Below are 21,395 nucleotides of genomic sequence, written 5' to 3'. Positions count from 1 at the left end.
TGTTCACCCAGAGAGTGGTGGCTGTGTGGAATGCTCTGCCCCAGAGGGCAGTGGAGGCCCAGTCTCTGGATTCATTTAAGAAAGAGTTGGATAGAGCTCTCAAGGATAGTGGAATCAAGGGTTATGGAGATAAGACAGGAACAGGATACTGATTAAGGGTGATCAGCCATGATCATATTGAATGGTGGTGCAGGCTCGAAGGGCAGAATGGCCTACTTCTGCACCTATTTTCTATTGTCTAAAACCTCATCCCTCAACCTGATCATTATCTAATCAGCTATCGTGATGTCAGCTTTCAATTTCATTCAATCCACATCACAGAAAATGCCACTGTCACTTCCAAGTCCTCAATATCATCCATTTGCACTTTAGCCTTGGACCATATCATATTTAAACACATCCTTGCCTTTATCACCTCCATGTGTAACTGGTCCAATGTTCATCTGATCACATCCCAATATTCACTTGTCATAATCTTCAAATAATCTAAATCACTTAAGCACATAGCCAGTTCAATAGCAGATTCTGGTCACCCATCAATCCTACTCTTGCTACCCTACAATAGTTCCGAGTCCCCAAGGCCTTAAACTTAAAATTCCCAACATTATGCTTAATTTATTTCATGGCCTTATTCTTCATTATCTATGCTTTCTCCTTCATCCCTGTAATTACTATCCCCACAAACTCTCGGCTTTTCTGTCTCCAGCCTTTTGCACCTTTCGCCAACTTTAATCCTCCATTGGCAGTATCATCTTTGTCTGCCAGTTTCTGTACTTTGGAATTCACTTAATGGTTAACAATTGTTACCTGTTGCAGATCATCAGGCCAGAAATTGAACCATGTAGCATTATAGTTAAATCAGGAAAGTACTCACAGTTGTAGATGTAACAACTGCAAAAAAAAACTCGCAATTTTTAAACAACCCAAAGCACTTCACAGATATATAATCAGAAAGAAATAATTTCCAAGTCAGAGAAGTCATTAGGAAGGGTTGCCATAAGCTTCATCTTTAAAGCATATCTTAGGAAGGATAGAGAGAGAGGCAGGGATATTTAAGGGAGGAATTCCATTATGTAGGGTCTACATTGCAGAAGACATGGCCATCAATTTTCAGAAGGGTGTAAACTAAATTTGGAGATGCAATAAAAATACAGAAATAAAGGATTCAGAATTTTTGGAAGATCATTTCAAAATCACCATTGAAGTAGGCATTCAATTGTTTCATTCAATGTCCTTTGATTTTTACGCTTATTCCAATTATCTTTCCATGCAACAAGAAATGAAAACAAAAATTCTGAAATGTGTTCCTCTGAAAAAGGAGATTATATTGGAAAAGAAAAAAACAAAACACAGTGGACAGTGGACAGGGGACAATCTTGTTAAACTTTGTAGTCTTTTCTGTTTTTGTATATTCTGCTTTTATGAAAAAAATGCTACATGTAATATTTTCTATTGTGTAAATGCTATTGTACCACATTTGCACCTATTCTAGATGATGTGCCATTAGATAACAATAAAGTATTTGAATATGCTGTCAGTTCAACTACAATGAATGTGTCTCACACTCAAGTTGTAATTAACATTTCCTTTATATTCTTTGGAAAAACCTGTTGTTTACTTTGTTTGAAGACTAATATGCTAGACTGATCTTATCAATTCTGAATTTATTTTGAAATGTGAACTCATATAGTCATCCAGATGCCTTTTAAATATTGTTATTGTACCAGCCTACACCACTCCCATGGGCACTTTGTCCCTTAGACACTCCACCCTCTACATGAAAAGCTTGGTCCTTAGGTCCCTTTTAAATCTTTCCCCTTTCACTTTAAACCAATGCCCTCTAGCTTTGGGTTCCCCTACCCTGTGGAAAAGACCTTGTCTATTCACCTTATCCATGCCCTTCATAATATCATAAACTTCTATAAGGTGACCCCTCAGCCTCTAATGCTCCAGAGAAAATAGCCCTTGCCTATTCAGCCTCTCTCTATAGCTCAAACCCTCTAACCCTGGCACAACATCCTTGTAAATCTTTTCTGAACTCTTTCAAGTTTCACAACATTCTTCCTATAGCAAGGAGACCAAAATTGAATGTAGTATTCCAAAAGAGGCCGAACCAATGTCCTGTACAGTCGCAATATGACCTCCCAACTCCTTTACCCAATGCACTGACCAATAAAGGCAAGCATACCAAACACTTTCTTCACTACCCTGCCAACCTGGAACTCCACTTTCAAGAAACTACGAACCTGCACTCCAAGGTCTCTTTTATTGACAACACCCCCCAGGACCTTACCATTAGGTGTATATGTCTTGCCCTGATTTGCCTTTCCAAAATGTAGCACCTCACATTTATCTTGATTAAACTCTTTGGCCCATCGGCCCATCTGATCAAGGTCCCACTCTATTCTAAGGTAACCTTCTTCGCTATACACTACAATGCCAATTTGGGGTCATCGGGAAACTTATTAACTATACCTCCTATGTTCACATCCATAACATTTATACAAATGATGAAAAGCAGCGGACCCAAAACCAATCCTTGTGGCAAATCACTGGTCATAAGATGTAGCGGGCCTTCTCAAAGAGCGAATATGTTGCTCTCTCTGGTTGTCCGGCTGCCACCCAAAATCCATGTTGCCTTTACAAGGTTCTGACCATGGATTTCCAGCTACGACTATTCCATGCGGATTGCAGAATCAACCCTTGGGTTTCACTGTGATGAAGATGCAGGACAGTATAAGTTGAAAAATCACACAATGAGTGAAATTTAATGTTGGTGACAGAGGTCTTGCCTGCTGATTAGAAACTGAAGGTAAATCCACATTGCCTTACTGAATGGCAAAGAAATACCTGCACCCATTCTGAGATCGCCTTTATGTTTGTATGCCTCAGTTGGGGAAAGCCCAATCTGAGGTAGACAAGCAGGAGGCTAGAACAACGCAGCAAGCCAGGCAGCATCAGGAGGTGCAGAAGTCAATGTTTCGGGTGTAACCTTGCTTCAGGACTGGGGTAGGTGTAGGAGGAGATGCAGATAAAGGGAGTGGTGGGTACACGGTGGTGAAGTGGGGATATGTGAAGTCAGGTAGAAGGTACAACTTGATTGGTCAATGGGAGAAATGAATCCGGTAGGTGGCTGAGAGGAGTGGAAGGGAGTGGGAAGGGCTGGAAGGGAATTGGGGGAAGAAAAAGGTTATTTGAAATTGCAGAACTCAATGTTGAGTTGTCCAGGCTGCGGGCTGTCCAGGCGGAAGATGAAGTTGGATGACAGAGGGGGGGAAAGCACATTGTTCGAAATAGGTGGATATCTGGGATGCTTTGGAGTGGAATGTCTCCTTGTCTGAGCAGATGCCATGGAGCCAGAGGAATCGGGAGAACAGGATGGAGTTCTTGCAGGATACTGGATGGGAAGAGGTGTAGCCAAGGTAGTTGTGAGAGTCTGTGGGTGTGTAGTTAACATCCATCTGGAGACTGTTGCCAGAGATGGAAAGAGAGAAAGGGGAGGGAGGAGACCTGAATAGACCAAGTAAATTTAAGGGCGGTGTGGAAGTTCTGGGTGAATTCGATGAACTCTATGAACTGCTCCAGTTGAGCCTGCATGCAGGACACTGCATTGATGCAGTCATTGATGTAACGCGGAAGAGTTGGGGCACAGTGCCTCTGTAGGTACTGAGGAGGAACTGTCCAACAGAGCCGACAAAGAGGCAGGGTTACCTGCGGCCCATCTGGGTGTCCATGGCCACCCCTTGGAGTCCTGAAGAATGGTTACACCCGAAATGTTGACTTCTCCAACTCTTAATGATGCCTGGCTTGTTGTGTTCTTCCAGTCACCTGCTTGGATTCCAGCATCTAGCAATTTTGTTTTGTCTCAAGACCCAATCAGAGGCAGACAACTCTCTTATTCATCAGTGCCACTGGGATGAATGTCTGCTGCCAGTAATGCAGCCACAAAAAGCCTAGGATTGAGTAGGGACCCAAGGCACTGGTGAGTGAGGGAGAGATGGGTTGCAGGGAAAGGGGTACTATCTGTTGGGAGCTGAGTCAGGAGAAATGTCAGATGATGTCTTTCAGCAAGTTTCCCCTTCCTGATGCCAATACAGACATTTTAAAATATGATAACGAAGGCAAAGTGCAGCATTATTCTAACATTAAAACCTTATAACTCTGTCTGTCTCCACAATGAATTTATAACCAGAACCAGATGATTAATTCACATTGCCAAACCTTGAGACCTGAAGCCTGCTCCCAGATGACTGAAAGACTGAAAGAAACACACCTTCAAACAGTGACTAAGAAGTGAGCAGTAAACCTAGGCTCGAAGGGCTGAGTAGGCCGAAAGGCCTGAATTACTTTCTTCTGTTCCTAGTTCTTAGTTGTTACATACTTGAAAGTACAAATGGACTACAGTACCGCTTTAACCTAAATAATTATGAATTAAAAACAATATGGATTGAACGTAGCAAATAATAAATTCAGGGACCAAAATCATAAAGTTATTTAAATAATGAATGATGAACACGTGGAGAGAATTTCTCATAAAATTAGTGGAGTGATCACCATCTTGGAATTACTTAAGAAGCAATTGGATGCTGTGACAGGAATCTACATGGATGATTAACTATGCTGGAGGTTATCCTTAATCTTTATTCTTGAGAGAATACTTCAATATAAAAATGGTATTGAATTGAGAAAACAGAGTACATATGCTGAAAAGTTGAGGGAAATTATTAAGTGCAATCGTGGCCAGTATCCCACCATCTGACAGGTAGTTGAGGAGCCAGTGTAGGTGCTTCCCGGAGATTTAGGACTCTGGCAGCAGAATGCCTCCCACTGACAGCCAATCAGAAGTCAGCAGCTGTCCAGTCAGGAACAGACACCAGGCCAGTGTCTGATCTTGGTGTCACAGTGAGCCATACACCTGAGGTCATTGAATGGTAAGAAGTGAGGGGGGGGGAAGGTTGGAAATTGTATGAAAGGGTTAACTGACTGGGGTTGGCTTTCAATGAGCATCACCCTCCCAACCTCTTGCTACAGCAGGGTGATTCTATTGGGCACAAAGTATCTTTGAAGGAGTGACCTCCATGAAAGGCTGCTGGCAGTTCTAACAGAATCTGCAGGGCAAACACCAGGCAACATGGGAAATCCTGGCCAATTTCCAGACAATTCCTAAGCCACTACTAAATCCCAGTAGATTCAGGAATAACAACCTTTAAGTCATTAAATGCTTTCCGTCATTTTTATAAATGATTTGGATGTGAACGCTGGAGGTATAGTTAGTAAGTTTGCAGATGACACCAAAATTGGAGGTGTAGTGGACACTGAAGAAGGTTACTTCAGAGTACAACGGAATCTTGATCAAATGGGCCAATGGACTGAGGAGTGGCAGATGGAATTTAATTTAGATAAATGTGGGAGGCTGAAGTTTAGAAAAGATTTGGGAGGTCATGTTGCAGCTGTACAGGACATTGGTTAGGCCATTTTTGGAATGTTGCATGCAATTCTGGTCCCCTTCCTATCAAAAGGATGTTGTGAAACTTGAAAGAGTTCAGAAAAGATTTACAAGGATGTTGTGCCAGGGTTGGAGGATTTGAGCTATAGGGAGAGGCTGAATAGGCTGGAGCTGTTTTCTCTGGAGCATTGAAGGCTGAGGGTAACCTTATAGAGGTTTATAAAATCTTGAGGGACATGGATAGGATAAATAGACAAGATCTTTTCCCTGGGGTAGGGGAGTCCAGAACTAGAAGGCATAGGTTTAGGGTGAGAGGGGAAGGATATAAAAGGGATCTAAGGGGCAACTTTGTCACACAGACGGTGGTGCGTGTGTGGAATGAGCTGCCAGAGGAAGTGGAGGAGGCTAGTACAATTACAGCATTTAAAAGGCATCTGGATCAATATATAAATAGGAAGGGTTTAGAGGGATATGGACCAAGTGCTGGCAAATGGGACTAGATTAGGTTGGGATATCTGGTCAGCATGGATGAGTTGGACTGATGGGTCTGCTTCTGTGCAGTACATCTCTATGACTCTAGAACTGGAAGTGGCTGTAACCACCCTCTTGAAGGCAATGCTGAGCTGTCTTCTTTAGCTGCTGCAGTCCTTGGAGAGAATAACACACACAATACCTTCTTGAAGGGTGTTCCAGGCTTTTGACTCAGCGACAGAGAAAGAATGATGATCAATTTCCAAATCAGGATGGTGTGTGACTTGGACAGGAACTTGTACAACACAGTGTTCTGATGCATATGCTGCCCTTGCACTTCGGTGATAAAGGTGATTGGTTTGGAAGGTGCTGTCAAAGATGGACTGAATAATTGCCGCAGAGCATTTTGTCGAGGGTAAAGTCTACTTTCGCTGTGCACCAGTGATGAAAGGAATGAATTTTGAAGATGGTAAATGGGCTGCCATCAAGCACGCTGCTTTTTCTTGAAGGCAGAAAGCCTCTGCAGTGTTGTTAGAGCTGCAGCCATTCAGGTGGGGTGGGGTGGGGGTGGGGGTGGGGGGGGGGCTATTCCATTATATGCCTAATGTGTAATTGAAGATAATGATGGACAAGCATTGGGAGAGAAAAAGTGATTTACTCACTGCAGTATTTCTACTCTCTGCCTTTGTCTTATAGCTATAGTTTTTATATGACCAGAATAGTTCAGATTCTTGACAGTGTTAACCTACAACATATAGATAGAGGGAAGTTCAGTAATGGCAATGCTGTTGAATGTCAAGGAGATACAGATTCCTTCTTGTTGAACATGGTCACTGTATGGCATTCATGTGTGTGAATGTTGCTACTTGTTAATTATCAGCCTATGCCTGTATCTTGTCCAGGTTTTGCTCTATATGGGCACAGACAGCGTCACTATTTAGGGGTTGCAAATGGTGTTGAATCTTGTACAAACATCAGAAAACATTTCCACTTATAACCTAATGATGGAGGGCAGATATTTGATGAAGCAGCTAAAATGGTTAGACCAACAACACTACCCTGATGCACTGATAGTGTCCCTACCTCTGAGCCAGGAAACCCAGGTAAAGTCCCACCTGCTCCAGATGTGCATAATAATATCTCTAAACAGGCTGATTTGAAAATATCTACTAGCCAGTGTCTTTGCCCACCAAATGCTTGTCAATCATCTGCAAGTACATGTCAGGCATATGATGGAATATTGTAGATCATTACCTTCTGGGCTCTTGTGAGCAAGTGTCCCCATTTTGAGGCAGAAGGCCTAGACCCAAGCCCCATCTGCTCCAGAGGTGTATCGTAACATCAGTGAACATGTTGATTAAAAAATATCTACCCTGAGGAACTTCTGCAGTGGTGTCCTGGGACAAAGGTGGTTGACCTCCAACAATCACAAACATCTTTCTTTGTGCTAGGTTTGTATCCTACCAGTGGTTAATTTTCCCATGATTCCTAATGAATTCAGTTTCTCTCAAGCTTTTGGATATCATACTTGGTCCAATGCCACCTTGATACCAAAGGCAGTCACCTTTGTCTCACCTCTCAATTTTAGGCTCTTTTCTCTATTTGGACCAAAGCTGTAATGCATCAGGAGCAAACAGTTCTAATGCATGATATTTTGAAGTTAACAGTCACACAATCCCAGATTATAGTCAGTGATTGCACAAAAATCATTTTAAGAAATCATATTTATCTTTCTCACTTATAGACCTGTTTCAAAGTGCTGCAGTCAGGTCTGTCAAGTCACTTACGGTTAGAATGAGATTAATTCATTTTTGCTTAAAACTTAAGGAAAGACATTTGTTCAGCAGTGTTACATGAATACATTTTTCTCCCAGATTTCTTTCCATATATATATGCATTAGTGCCCCACAAGGCTCAGGTTCTCACAGCGGGTCACTGCTTACACCTGCAAACGTGTAGAACAATACTTACTTCCTTGTGGACTACACCGTTATGCAAAACTCTGTCACTAGAGGTACACCCTGACCTACTTCTCCCCAGCCTGTGTCTCTACTTCTTAGCAAATAACTTGCTCTCCTCTGCAAGGAAGTAGGGAGCTTTGAGTGATGGTAACAGTGACTTTTCAGGGTAGGGAGGACATAATTGATGGAGGGTAACTGTGATGCATTCGAGAAGACAGTAGCTGAAGGAGATCATAAGCTGTTCAGATAAGGAGGTGAGTAGATGCTTACAGTATTTAAAACTGTGCTTTTAAAAGGGTTTGTGAGCTGCCTGATTGCTTTTGATTATATATCTCACCTCTTAAATTGCCATGGTATTGACAACTTTGGTAGTGCTCAACATTAGGAATCAATGTACATAATTATCATTGAAGTAGATATTTACATAGTAGACATTTCTAACCATTATAAATGTTAATCTTATAACTGTTAATTGAAAATTTGGCATTCCAATATACATTATGCACCAGTATATGTAGCATAAATCTATTAATTTGAATGTTACTCCTTGTCTTTCCTTCAGTTGTACCTGCTACCTTTTTTTCAAAATTTCTCGACTTTGATCTTTCAGTTAATGACTATTGATGGAGAAGGTGCTGGTGGCCCTGTGGTGTCTCACTCATTATTCACATGTTGATAGCTTTATGGTTACAAATGGCATCAGCGTAAAGCATGAACATCTGCAGTCCAGACATGAGCATCTCAGCTGAGGACATTAAATCATTGGCGATGTGTCATGCAGCGCAAAGCTGAAGTGAAGTCAAAGCCAACAGTACCACTGATCAGGTTATAACTGTTCAGTTTCTTCATGAATGACAAGTTTGATTTAATGGCAAGATAGTGGCAGTTCATCCCACCTAACATTAAACAGTGGGCTCAATCTTGCTAAGTGACTAAGGCACGTTTGGGAAATCTCATCAACGTTTGGATTTTCCAGGTTACAATATGCAAAGGGAAACTGAGTAGACCTGGAAAGACAGGCAGATCCCTGGCTGTCTCACTTCTATCCGAAGAACCAGTTTAGGGACCACAATAAGGTGATTTCTTCTAAGGACAGGAAGAGGAGGAGGAAACCGCCAAGCAAGGGAGTTGAGATAGTTGTAGCCAAGCATGTCATCAGCTAGTGTGTGCTCCCTCCTGGTGTGTGGAGATTGACGGCCCAACAGGTGAACAGTATAACAACATCAGATGCCAATCCTCACATTCCGACTTGGTAAGCATTTGCCTATAGAATTTTGCATCTTTTGAATATCTAGGAAATTTTAAACAGATCAAAACATAGAGGAAGAAACAATGAGGGAGGGTATCTATCTCATGCAGATGAGCATGTTTTACCCTCCAGGGATATTAAAAAAGTTTAAAAACCAATCACAATCCAAGTTTGCATGTGCTAATGGAAGAAGATATTCCAGTGAACTGAAGCTAATATATATTATGCTGGGTTCAAGCACTAGGATGCTGTAAAAGCCAGAGTTGAAGAACCACCTACTACTTACCCCTGCACTGCAGGTAAAGGGGAACCTCACTCTGAGTTCTGGCAGCTAACCGCCAAAGAAAATAAGCCAGAAAAATTTCAATTAATTACAAAGGCCTAGAATCCTTAAACTGATTGTTCAGCTCTCAATATTTCACCATCTACTTTTCACAAACCACTAAGAGAGTGATTTGTACATTTTTTAACTTCTTTTGTGGATTCATTTTATTTTCCTAATCTGTGTCATATGTGTTGTTATTATTTATTTTCTGATTTAGTAATGAACAAACCTATTCTTTTGTTAACTTAAAGCTTGGTTAAATGGTTTCTTTTTTAAAAACAAGTTAATTTGGTCAGGGAGAAAGGCATCCACACAGAAGGATTCTTTTTTATATTAGCCTTGTTGCAAACAAGAGATGGTTGTGAGTAAAGATGACGATGGAGAGAAGAGGACCGTTCATCACTTATTGCGTGCAATTCTGGTTTCCTTCCTATCGGAAAGATGTTGTGAAACTTGAAAGGGTTCAGAAAAGATTTACAAGGATGTTGCCAGGGTTGGAGAATTTGAGCTATAAGGAGAGGCTGAACAGGCTGGGGCTGTTTTCCCTGGAGGGTCGGAGGCTGAGGGGTGACTTTATGGAGGTTTACAAAATTATGAGGGGCATGGATAGGTAAATAGGCAAAGTCTTTTCCCTGGGGTCAGGGAGTCCAGAACTAGAGACAGGTGGAACTAGATTGGGTTGGGATATCTGATCGGCATGGATGTGTTGGATCGAAGGGTCTGTTTCCATGCTGTACATCTCTATGACTCTATGACTCTTCTCACCAGGAAGCTTAACTATTTGAGGTATTTGACCAGTAATAACTTGAATAATCTCACCTGGGGTCAGGACAGATCGAAGGGTCTGTTTCCATGCTGTACATCTCTATGACTCTACTCACCAGGAAGCTTAACTATTTGAGGTATTTGACCAGTAATAACTTGAATAATCTCACCTGGGGTCAGGACATTGTAAGATGTATCTACACCAGCTCCTTAAAATGCCAATAATTATGCCCGACTAGCAGTTGCACCTGTTGGGTATCATGCAATAAATCTGACAAAGAACATTGTAACAGCATCAAGATTTATTGCCCTTTAGCTAAATGTCCTTATGAAGGCAAAGGTGAGCCACCTTTTTGAACTAGTACAGTCTGTATACTGAAGGTACTCCCTTTATGATATTTGACAATAAGTTCCTGCATTTTGACCCAAGAACAGTAGAGGAATGCTAATATATTTCCAAGTCTGTTCTAATGAAAGGTCATCAACCTAAAATGTTATCTCTGTTTCTCTTTACAGATGCTATCTAACCTGTTGCGTTTATTTAGTTTTTATTCTGATTTCAGATCTCAGCATTTATAGTTCTTTGCTTTTATATTTCCAAATCATGATAAATGGTGAGAAGGAGGGGAACTTGCAGGTGACGCCGTCCTCCCCAACCATGATCTTCTGGTTAATAGAGGTAGGAAATTTGACAGAAACTGTTGAAAAGGCCTTGGTAGTTGTTGCAACGTGTCTTCTAATAGATATGCACTGGTAGATGGTGATGGATAGGTGCAAATCAAATGGGCTGCATTGTCCTAGATAGTGTCAAGCTTCCTGAGTATTGTTGATGTTGTACTTATCCTGACTTGTGCCATATAGGTAGTGGAAAGTAATTGAGAAGTCAGAAAGTGAGTCAGTCACCACTGAATACCCAACTCCGGCCTGATCTTGTAATTACAGTAATGGGAGATTTAGCAATTGTAATGTTGCTTAATGTCAAGGGAAGGTGGTTAGACTTGCTCTTTATGGAAATGGTTATTGCTTGACACATGTGCAAAACATTAGTCACAAGCCACTGATCAGACAAGGCCTAAATTTTCTACAGGTCCTACTTTGGCAGTCATCTACTGCTTCATTATCTAAGGCGTTATATGAAACTGAAAATTGCAATTATTAGTAGATAACTCCACTTATAATCATGATAGAAGGAAAGTCATTAATAAAGAAGCTGAAAATGGTTTGAGATAGGACACAACCCTGTGGAGGTCATGCAGCAATGTTCTGGGACTGAGATTGGCTTCCAATAACTACAATCACATTGCAATAAAGAGCTTTCCAACTAATTTATATTGACTTCAATTTTACTCAAGATCATTGATGACAGTCTATCAAATAATGCTGTGATGTCAATCACATTCACTCGAGTTACCCACGGAATTCAGCTTTTTTGTGTGTTTGGACCATGTCTGGAACCAATAGGCCCTACAAAGTTACATTAAATAAATTGAACTGTTTTCACATGGACTTTTCCTCAGCATGTAGATCTTACAACCTTTAAAATTCCAGGAACTCAGTTGGATATTTAATAAGGCTGAATAGTGTTGTCACAATGAGTTACATTTTTCTGAGGTAATTGTCTTTAATACAGGGGTCCAAATAACCTCACAAATTATCAAATATTTAATTTGCTACCATTACAAAACGTTTTTTATTCATTCACAAAATGTGTGCAGCAGTGGCTAGGCCAGCATTTATTGCCCAGAGGTCAGTTAAGAGTCAACCATATTGTTATGGGTCTGGAGCCACGTGTCATCCAGACCAGATAAGGGTAGCACTTTGCTTCTCTAAAGAAGATGAGTGAATCAGTTTGGATTTTCGCCAACAATTGGCAATGGTTTGACAAACATCATTAAATTTTTAATTCCAGAATTTTTTATTGAATTCAAATTCCACCACTTGCCATGGCAGGATTTGAAACCAAGTTCCCATAACATTACCTGGGTATCTCAATGAAGAGTCTAGCAATAATAGCATAAGGCCATCACCTCCTCTGGCCTTAAACAATGGTTGTAACATCCAATGAGAAGATTTTGAGGAACGAATCAAACTTAAATGATAGTTCTATAGGTTTTCTCAATAATGATGCCACTTTAACAAGAAATTCTTGCTGACAGCTAATAGTTTTAGATAATGTTGGTAAACTGTATTACCATAAAATATTAAAAATGAATTCAGCAAACAGAATATTTGCTAAGTCCATGATTAGCCAAAGCTATCCAGTTCACTAAGGTCTGAGGTCAATCCTCCATCTCCGAATTAAATACCAATAAACTCTTGTAATTATATAGCACCATTAATTTTTTTCATATATTATGCAAAGGATGAGGGCATCACTGGACAAGCCATTACTGTCCATCCCTAATTGCCCAGAGAGCAGTTAAGAGTCACCCACATTGCTCTGGGTATGAAGTCACATGTAGGCCAAATTCCTTCCCTAAAATGACATTAGTGAACCAGATGGATTTTTCCAACAATCAACAATGAATTCATGGTCATCTTTAGACTCTTACTTCCAGATTTTATTGAGTTAAAAATACACCACCTGCCATGGCAGGATTCAAACCCACGGCCCCAACACATTACCTGGGTTGCTGGATTAACAATCTAGTGATCACACCACTAGGCCATTGTCTTCCCCACTAGTATAGTAAAACCTCCCAAGATATTTCATTGACACATTGTCAAACACAATTTGGCACCAAGCCACATGAAAAGATATTAGGGCAAGTGACCAAAGTTTGGTCAAAGAGGCAGGCAGGCAAAACCAAGGAACTCATTATTGACTGTTGGCAGGATGTTACTCATGCCCCCTACACATTAACAGCACAGAGGTGGAACGGGTGGAGAGTGTCAAGCTCCTGGGAGTGGACATCGACAACAAGCTTTCTTGAACTCTTCATGGGGACGCACTGGTTACGAAAGCCCAACAACATTTCTTCCTCAGGCAGCTGAGAACATTTGGCATTATGGCGAATACCCTTGCCAACGTTTATAGGTGCACCATCAAGAGCACTCTGTTTGGATGTATCACTACCTGGTATGGCAATTGTACCATTTAAGATCGGAGACAGTTACAGAGAGTAGTGAACTTGGCCCGGACAATCACAAAGGCCAACCTCCCATCCACAGAATCCATCTACCAGGCCAGCTGTCAAGGAAAGGCCGCCAGCATTCTCAAAGATCCATCCCACTATAGCAATGCTTTTCTACAACCTCGACCAGTGGGGAGAAGATACAGAAGCCTGAACACACACACTAGCCGGTTTTGAAACAGTTTCTACCCTACTGTTGTTAGAACAATGAATGGACTCACAAATTCTTAGCATTTGCCTGTACCTGTCTTTTGGTTTTTGCCACTATTTACCTATTATTTACTTATCTATGCTGTTTAGCTATGTGATCTGACTGTATTGCTTGCATGATAAAGCTTTTTACTGTGCCTCGGTACACGTGACAATAAATTCAATTCAAAGAAAGAGGAAGAGGCAGAGATGATTAGGAAGAAAATCCCAAAGCTTGGGGTTTGGCAACTGAAGTCACGGCCAGCAATGGCAGGGCAATTAAAATCAGGGATGCGCAAAAGTCATAATTAAAGGAGCACAGAAATCTCAACACAGAGTACCATCAGCTGGAGCTGTAATGGATTGCTGCAAATGTCATTAGCACTCTTATGTTAAAAAGGTAAAGTCAGCCTGAGTCCGCAATCACTTTTCAGTTATCCCAACCGAGATAAATAGATGCAAATGACATCCTTGTGGCCAAAGTGTCTGCCAAAGGATCAACAGGGTAGGTTTCCGGCAGTGTTTGGACATAAAGCTGGCATCACAGATTGGAAAGCTATTGTACCAAGGCCTGATTTTCTTCACATCCATTGAAATCAATGGAAAATAAATTCGGCACTTTCATTAATGGGCAGCCGATTAACGCCACCAGATAAAAAAAAACCTACCCCCACTTAAAGATGAATACATACTGAAAGGACAGTAGCATGAGATACTAGCAGATGCTTAAGATCATTGTGCTGTAGCCTAGCAACAGATAGCACCTTCAGGAATGGAACAGCATTGGCTAGGAAATTGTCAGGAAAAAAAAGAAAACATTATTTTCACATTTGCAATTTCGCATTCATTAGTAATGCAAATACTGCATTTCTCTATCAAATTCTTTTCTATTTTGAATTTGAATTCAATTTAAAATAAATGGGCAATAATTGCATTAAAACAGTAAACTGAGAAATTTGCCTTGGTGAATTCAGCACTTGTATTATCACATTGCCAAGAGTACTCCCTAATTTCATGTATTTTACTTTATTTTCAACTACTTTTAAAATAAAATATTTTTTTTCAAGTACAGCAAGGGTTAAGCCTTGAATAACAGCAAGGTTATGATCTTGTGTTCTAAAGTCAGTTTTTAAGGTGAATTCTGTCAATTACATATTTGCTGGAAAGAACAATTCAAGGAATAGGACACTATTGGGAAAAATTCTGTCAGCCCTAAATTCAGCCTTCTGATCGATTCATTAAAAAATGCTTGTAGGGATACTTGCAGCCCTATCGCTGCACCCACCAATCCCTAATAGGATGAGTTGGGGTGAGGTGCTTCTGTCTAATGGGAGAAAAGTAGTCATGGAAAAGGAATAAAAATGAAGAAATGTCTTCTGCTGCCTTAAAAAATAAATCATACTTTGTCGTAACAGGCCTTGCATTACATTAAGACCAGATAATTTATTTTGTCAGAGTGGACGGTGGTTTTACTGATATTGATCCATAACTCAGAGTGATAAAGATTCCAACTATAACAATAGAGAAAACTCTGCAAGTAACTATATCAAGATTGGGTGAGATTTTGTTGACTAAAATATCGCTCTACTGGCAACACTACATGGCTCATCCTATTCATGTGCCCAAACTCGAAGTGCTTATCTTTCATCTTAGTTCGATGATAGTAGGACAGAGGGCCTGCCTTTTGCTTCTTGACGTTTCTTTTACAGCTCCCATGAATCACAACTGATCCTCCTCCTTGCTCTGACTAGCTGGTATTTTTAAACACCTCTCAGATCCCTTCACTCACTGAGACCCCAGTAATAGCCAGAAGGTGAATTGTGTTATGTGATGTTCACTAATTCCAAAGGAAATTCAGGTGCATCCAGGTGGGTTACAAACAGCCTTCACATAATCTGCACCCCTTTTACTATTTAAACATTATGAGATGACCAACGGCATTAAAATTTTGTATGGGTACAATCTTAGAAGATTTGTAGCCCAAATGTTAAAAATGGCTGAAGGAAATTGCAGATCATTATACATTCTATGAGAAAAAAAAATGTCAAAATACATAGGAATTGGTACAAACATGGTCTGATTTCTTGGGGTTTTTTTCCATCTTCAAAAATCACTAAAGCAAGATTAACAAAGCTGTTTTACCAATAAGCAGCAATCAAAAATATTTTGATTAACATTGCAATAAGAGGTTTGCCTGAAGGTCTGACTTAGTCTGCAATAGGTTTATTAACTCTCTCAGGTCTGAACCTTTCACTATATATCCATTCAGCAAAAGAAAGGCCAGCATTTCTAATTTCAGACTATACCCTGACTCACAGCAGAAACAATCTGCCATGTTGTTCATAACAAAGTCTAAAGGATTATTTCTAATACAGATAACAATTTGTTTTAAAACTGTAAGCAAAAACATGCTATTCCTCACTATACACCCTGTTTAAAAGGCCAACAATCCAGCAGCAAATTCATTGCTGTAATGGTAGTCATTTTTAAGAAAGATCTATTTGGGGAATGACCTATAATTTGTTTATTTAATACGTAATTACCAAAATTAATACTCATCCAGCCACAACTGCTCAGGAGCCGTACACATTCGCACAAGCTTCAGTAATACACATACCATTAATAATTGCTTGCTAGAAATTTCTACAGAGGACAGCTTCCAATGCTAGAAAATATACCACAAAAGAGCTTTTTTCTTTTCTTTTGTTAAACTAAACAAGATCTAGCCAACAAATAACTAGACTTACAGGCATATTAAAGACAAGACACGACAAAAGATTAGGTAGATAATATACCAACGTCATTCATATCACTGCAGGGCCATACTGTAGCTGTCCCTCTGAAGCGCTGTGTCACTCAATACTTCAAGAGTCATCCATTAACGTGTGCCGAGCAGGAACATTAAAATTACATTCACCAGTACCAACACTACGATAATGGCAAATACAACAATGGTCTGTATATCCAAGGTCATGGTGCAATGCAGGAGACTGTAGTACTCAAGATGCGGATCTGGCAGGCTCTGTGAAGTCAACCTGGGCTCTGAACTAAAATTGTCCAACAGATCCACCATGCCAGATGAGATTTCTTCTTCCCCTTCTAATTCATTCCATTCCAGCTGATTGCAGCATCAGTCTCAAGTGCTTCACTTGCACTAAATTCCTTGCAGAAACCCATTCGGCAAGAGATTACACGTCACTCTGTATGTAGATAAGAAAGAGAGTGCCAGTTTCCGAATAACAGCCCCGTGAGCAGGATCTCACAGTGTGAGGCAACAGCTGAGGCGGGCGTCGCATGTTAATCACTCAGTGATCAAACAAGCAGGGATGCAGCTGCCAATCATACATGAAATGCTAATATCATGAACATTTAGTCGTCATCTATCAAATAACATAAAGGGGAGGAGATATAGGAAGGGGATGATGACAACAGTTTACTGCGTGGGCAATTGGAAAAATGGAAGGTGTCTTCTGAAAGGTACAGATAAATGTCGCTGGAAATGTCAGTGTGCTTGCTTGTTTCCTGGATGCCAAACAATCATCACCATGTTAACAGTTTGAATGCTGTGACCTTGTGAAAAATGTACTGTTAGAACATTACTCCTCTGCAAGCTAAAATTTATTTGACAAGCCATCAGCGCAGCTGTTTTTGCTTGGTGTACAACCGTGAAAAGCTCGTGTGATAACTTAATTAGTTAAGCAGACTGTTTCTGAGTTAAACACTCCAGAAGGTCCCGAGTTTGATAAAGGGGTTGATCTAATTTTCCTGATCTCAGCTGGGACAACAGTCTTAAAAATATAACTGGTTTCAGCCCCTTATGCAGTGAAAATTCATTTCGAATTCATACACCTGATTCCTATCCATAATAACTCTCGCAGGAAAGTGTGTGTGTCTGTCTGCCTGTCTGTCTGCCTGTCTGTGTGTGTATACCTGTGTCGGTGTATACATGTGAAGCCCTGGTGGGGTGGGATTGATGCTCATGCCCATTTGCAATAATTTCAAGTCCTGACACTCTCTGTCCTCACTCAGGCCTGAAGTGGTAATGGTAGCCAACTGGCAACTGATCAAATACAGCTCAGTGATAGTGCTTTAGGAGAAGAGGAAAACATGGAAAAAAATCAAATGAAGAAAATGAATTATGGACTCATATAACTTTTGTTTCAATGCTACAGTAATAAAGCTCAGACCAAACTCTAACTTAAGCATAGAAAAAGGACTTTTTCTCAACTACCATTTCAATTTTAAAACTCATATTGCAAATTCATTCAGACACACAAAAGAACGTATACTAAGACAGGGATAAACAAACATTGTTTAATGTCTGATTTCAGTGAACAAACTATATAAGCTTATGAAGCATTACAACAGTTGCATTTTCTAGATGTTTCTTGGGCAATGATCAGAAACCATAACAGATATTTCCTATCCCCTGGATAGGTCCATTAAATTCCGCATATCGAATCGTGTTTGGGAAGAAATCATCTCCATCAGCATGGACAGAATACTGAAGCTTCAGGAATTGCTCTTTAGTGAGTTTAATCACAAAACCACCGATACTGTTGCTTTCCCATTCTGTTCATTTATAAAGTTATTTTTAGTTCAAGTTTTATGGAAGTGTAAAAGGATTTGCACAGCTGTGGGACCATTTGTGTGTTAGTCACAGTATACATTTATTATTGGATCAAGAAATACAGTCAAATCTAAAGTCTGACAGGTCCAACCAAGCCAGTTGTGCTTTTGAAGATTTTATAAACTGTTCTCTCTGGTGACAAGATGTAACCTTAAAACTTAGGCATGCTAATCTCTAGTTACTGAGTGATATAACAGCATATTTAAATAGTGCCTTTAATCTAAAACATTCCAAAGCACTTATATTTGGAATGTTCTACAACAAAATATAATAACTAGCCAAAAAAAGGTATCAGGCAAAATGACTAAATGCACAAATAGGTAGGTTATAAGGAGTGCCTTGGAGGAGGAAAATGACGTAGAAAATTAGAAAGTTGTAGGGAGAAACTTCCAGAGTTTAAGACCTGGGCAACTAAAGGCACGGCCATCAATAGTTGAGGAAGTAAAACTGAGAATACATAAAAGAGCAGAGTTAGAGAAGTACAGACATGTGCAAAGAAACTAAAAGAGCATGTATTTTTTGTCCATGCACAATTTTACTTGTCAGTACAACCTTAAAAAACATATTCACAATGTTATCATTGTACCACAGAAAGTGGCCTTAAGGGTTTAAATGTTAATACTTTATCTAATCCTAAGGATCACTTGAAGGATGGCATACTACTAAAAACATGCTTGATTGTACAACTTAATATCTTAAAATTAGCCTAGACACTCATGTACCTTCAAATTTAATAATGGTATACAGTCACCAGCTATAGCAGATGTCTTTTGGATTCTTCAATACCACATTATCCACATCTAGTTTCTTGTGTTACAAGGGGTAACAAGCATGGTCACATCAGTGTACACTACTGGAGAAGAAAGCTGCATCATGGTAATCAGCAGTGACCACCCATAAATAATTTTCTTGGCGGTAGAAATTTGGAAATCTAATTGAAAAATGCCCAGGGATATGCAGGTTAAGGTGGATTGGCCATGCTAAATTACCCATAGTGCCCAGGGATGTGCAAGTTAGGGGGGATTGGCCATGCTAAATTGCTCATAGTGTCCAGGGATGTTCACGTTAGGGTGGATTGGCCATGCTAAATTGTCCATGGTGTTAGGTGCATTAGTCAGGGGTAAATATAGGGTAGGGGAATGGGTCTGAGTGGGTTACTCTTCAGAGGGTTGGTGTGGACTTGTTGGGCTGAATGGCCTGTTTCCACACTGTAGGGAATCTAATCTAATCTAAACAATAACTGAACAAAAACTCTAGATATGACTGAATTTGGACAACCTGCAGTTTTAGTCTTCATGAGTACAAACAACCATACAGATCTGTAGATAGGGTATTGAATAGCCAGAGGATAGAGCTTATTTCTTTCAAAATGGAACAAATGTCTAAGTTTCCCTTTACCTACCAATAAAAAAGGCTGAAGTCACAAACATAAGAAAAAAAATTCTCTCTATCCCTTTCTGTCTTTAAATTTTAATCTGTTTTTTTCAAATCAACCTGTTCAGTGATGTTATTATACACCTTCGGAGCAGATGGAACCTAAACATAAGTCTCTTCCAGAAATAGGGACACTACCACTGAACCACAAGAGTCCCCTTTCTCTCTTTCTTTGAAAGAAAAAAACCCTGAGCACCTGGTGATCCAATTTTTGTTTAAAAGGCAGTTAAACTTTCCTGAGGGTGCAGCTTTAAGTGCTCATAAAAGAAACTACAGCTTCAAATTATTTTTAAAGTTATTTTCTACATTAAAAAGCTTTATCTGTGACCAGACTTCAATTGGTTCATTTGTTTTCTTTTTCAAGTCCAGTGTTAAAGTAGAGGGAAGCCCACATGACAGCATGACTATCTCATTGGCATGAATGCCACCTACAGGCAGGAGCCAAAAATGGTAAGCCTGGAGTTGTGAAAGCATGGGTTGAATGGGACAAAGATGAGTAAATGGGAAGCAACATAGATAAATAAAGGGAAAAAGAAGCTTAAAGGGAAATGTAGAAAGAGAAAGAAGCAAAACCAGTAAAAGAAATCAAAAGCAGGATAGATAAAGGGAAACCGGTAATGTGCTGGAATTTCCAGAAGGCATTTGTTCAGGTACCACACATTAGACTACTTTAATAAAATAAGAGCCCATGGCATTGAGAGAGTATATTAACATAGATAGATGATATTCTAACTTTTAGATGACAGAGAGTTAGGAGGTATTTTCAGGATGGCAACATGTAACTAGTGGAGTGCAAACAGGTTCCATTTCTTCCAGTACCTTCTCCAATCAATCTGTCAAAGATCAGAGTTTCTGAAAAAGACTCATACTGGATTCAAAACATTAATTCTGTTTTTCTCTCTCCACAGATGCTGCCAGACCAACAGAGTTTCTCCATCGCTTTCTATTCCTTCTTTAACCTTCTCTGCTCAAAGGACAACAAGTTTTTTAGTTTTGCCACCTATCTAAAATGGGTCACTAAATAACTAAATGATTCACAGCGTTATCCTTCAGGCAAGATGATTGAATTTCTTATGACGTTGGAATGATACACTCTCTGCACAGTGCAGCTTGATGTTGATCAAATGAGAAAAGTTACAGAAGTACATGAATTTCTTAACTCTACAGAGCACAGAAGGCAACCTAGTTCATTACCAATCTAGAGAGGAAAGGAGCTAAATTTGGCAGACAAGATTGATGGATATGCAAAACCTAAAGCACATGCATGCCATTGATTCAATAGTTTAGCATCTGACCCTGTATTTAATCCTTCAACATTGGAGCTGATGAAGTCATAAGAGCGACGACCGGGGGCTGCTGGGAAGTTCCTTCTTTAAATAACTTACGTCATGTGTAGGCAGAGCACACGCTCAGAAGGAGTGGACATGGGATTGCTGAGTAAGTGAGGTAATATATTTGGGTAGTTGCTTTACCCAAAACACTACTTAGGTAGTGTCTCTCATCCACCCACCTCCTCTAACCAAAAAAAAAGCTAACAGGATTCGTAAGGTTATTAGTTTTTTTTAATAGTCTCTTTAGAAATTCAGGACAGTGGGAATGGTGGTTAGCGCAATTGAATGTATCTCCTGCAGAATGTGGGAGGTAAGGGTCACCACTAGTGTCCCCATTGACTTCATCTGTGGGAGTTGCACCCAACTCCAGCTCCTCGAAAACTGCACTAGGGAACTGGAGCTGGAGCTGGATGAACTTCAGATCATTCAGGAGGCTCTGAGGGTAATTGAAAGGAGTTAC

At 40.1% G+C, this 21,395-nt stretch overlaps 1 protein-coding gene and 1 long non-coding RNA gene across 5 annotated transcripts in view; one reads left to right on the top strand and one right to left on the bottom strand.

The window, feature by feature from the left end:
- Positions 1–21,395, bottom strand: part of arhgef9a (Cdc42 guanine nucleotide exchange factor (GEF) 9a) — a 270,976-nt gene that overhangs the window by 170,610 nt on the left and 78,971 nt on the right. Inside the window, exon 1 of one of the 4 annotated variants that reach the window (XM_043704853.1) lies at positions 16,336–17,155. The exons of 2 other annotated variants lie outside the window; for them this stretch is intronic. In XM_043704853.1, coding sequence (XP_043560788.1) covers positions 16,336–16,344 — 9 coding nt within the window. In that variant the 5' untranslated portion in view covers positions 16,345–17,155. Of the gene's footprint in view, positions 1–16,335; positions 17,156–21,395 lie in introns of those variants that run through there. One more of the 4 variants, XM_043704852.1, reaches the window with a different exon arrangement.
- LOC122557302 lies at positions 16,943–21,024 on the top strand. The gene is made up of 4 exons (XR_006313791.1): positions 16,943–17,017; positions 17,978–18,069; positions 19,969–20,054; positions 20,513–21,024. It is a non-coding gene; the product is annotated as an uncharacterized LOC122557302 (long non-coding RNA).

This window comes from Chiloscyllium plagiosum, chromosome 15 (assembly GCF_004010195.1).
Source record: "Chiloscyllium plagiosum isolate BGI_BamShark_2017 chromosome 15, ASM401019v2, whole genome shotgun sequence".
Taxonomy (NCBI): Eukaryota; Metazoa; Chordata; class Chondrichthyes; order Orectolobiformes; family Hemiscylliidae; genus Chiloscyllium; species Chiloscyllium plagiosum.
Note: the sequence above shows the minus strand (reverse complement) of the source record. Positions and strands in the feature narration are given on the sequence as shown.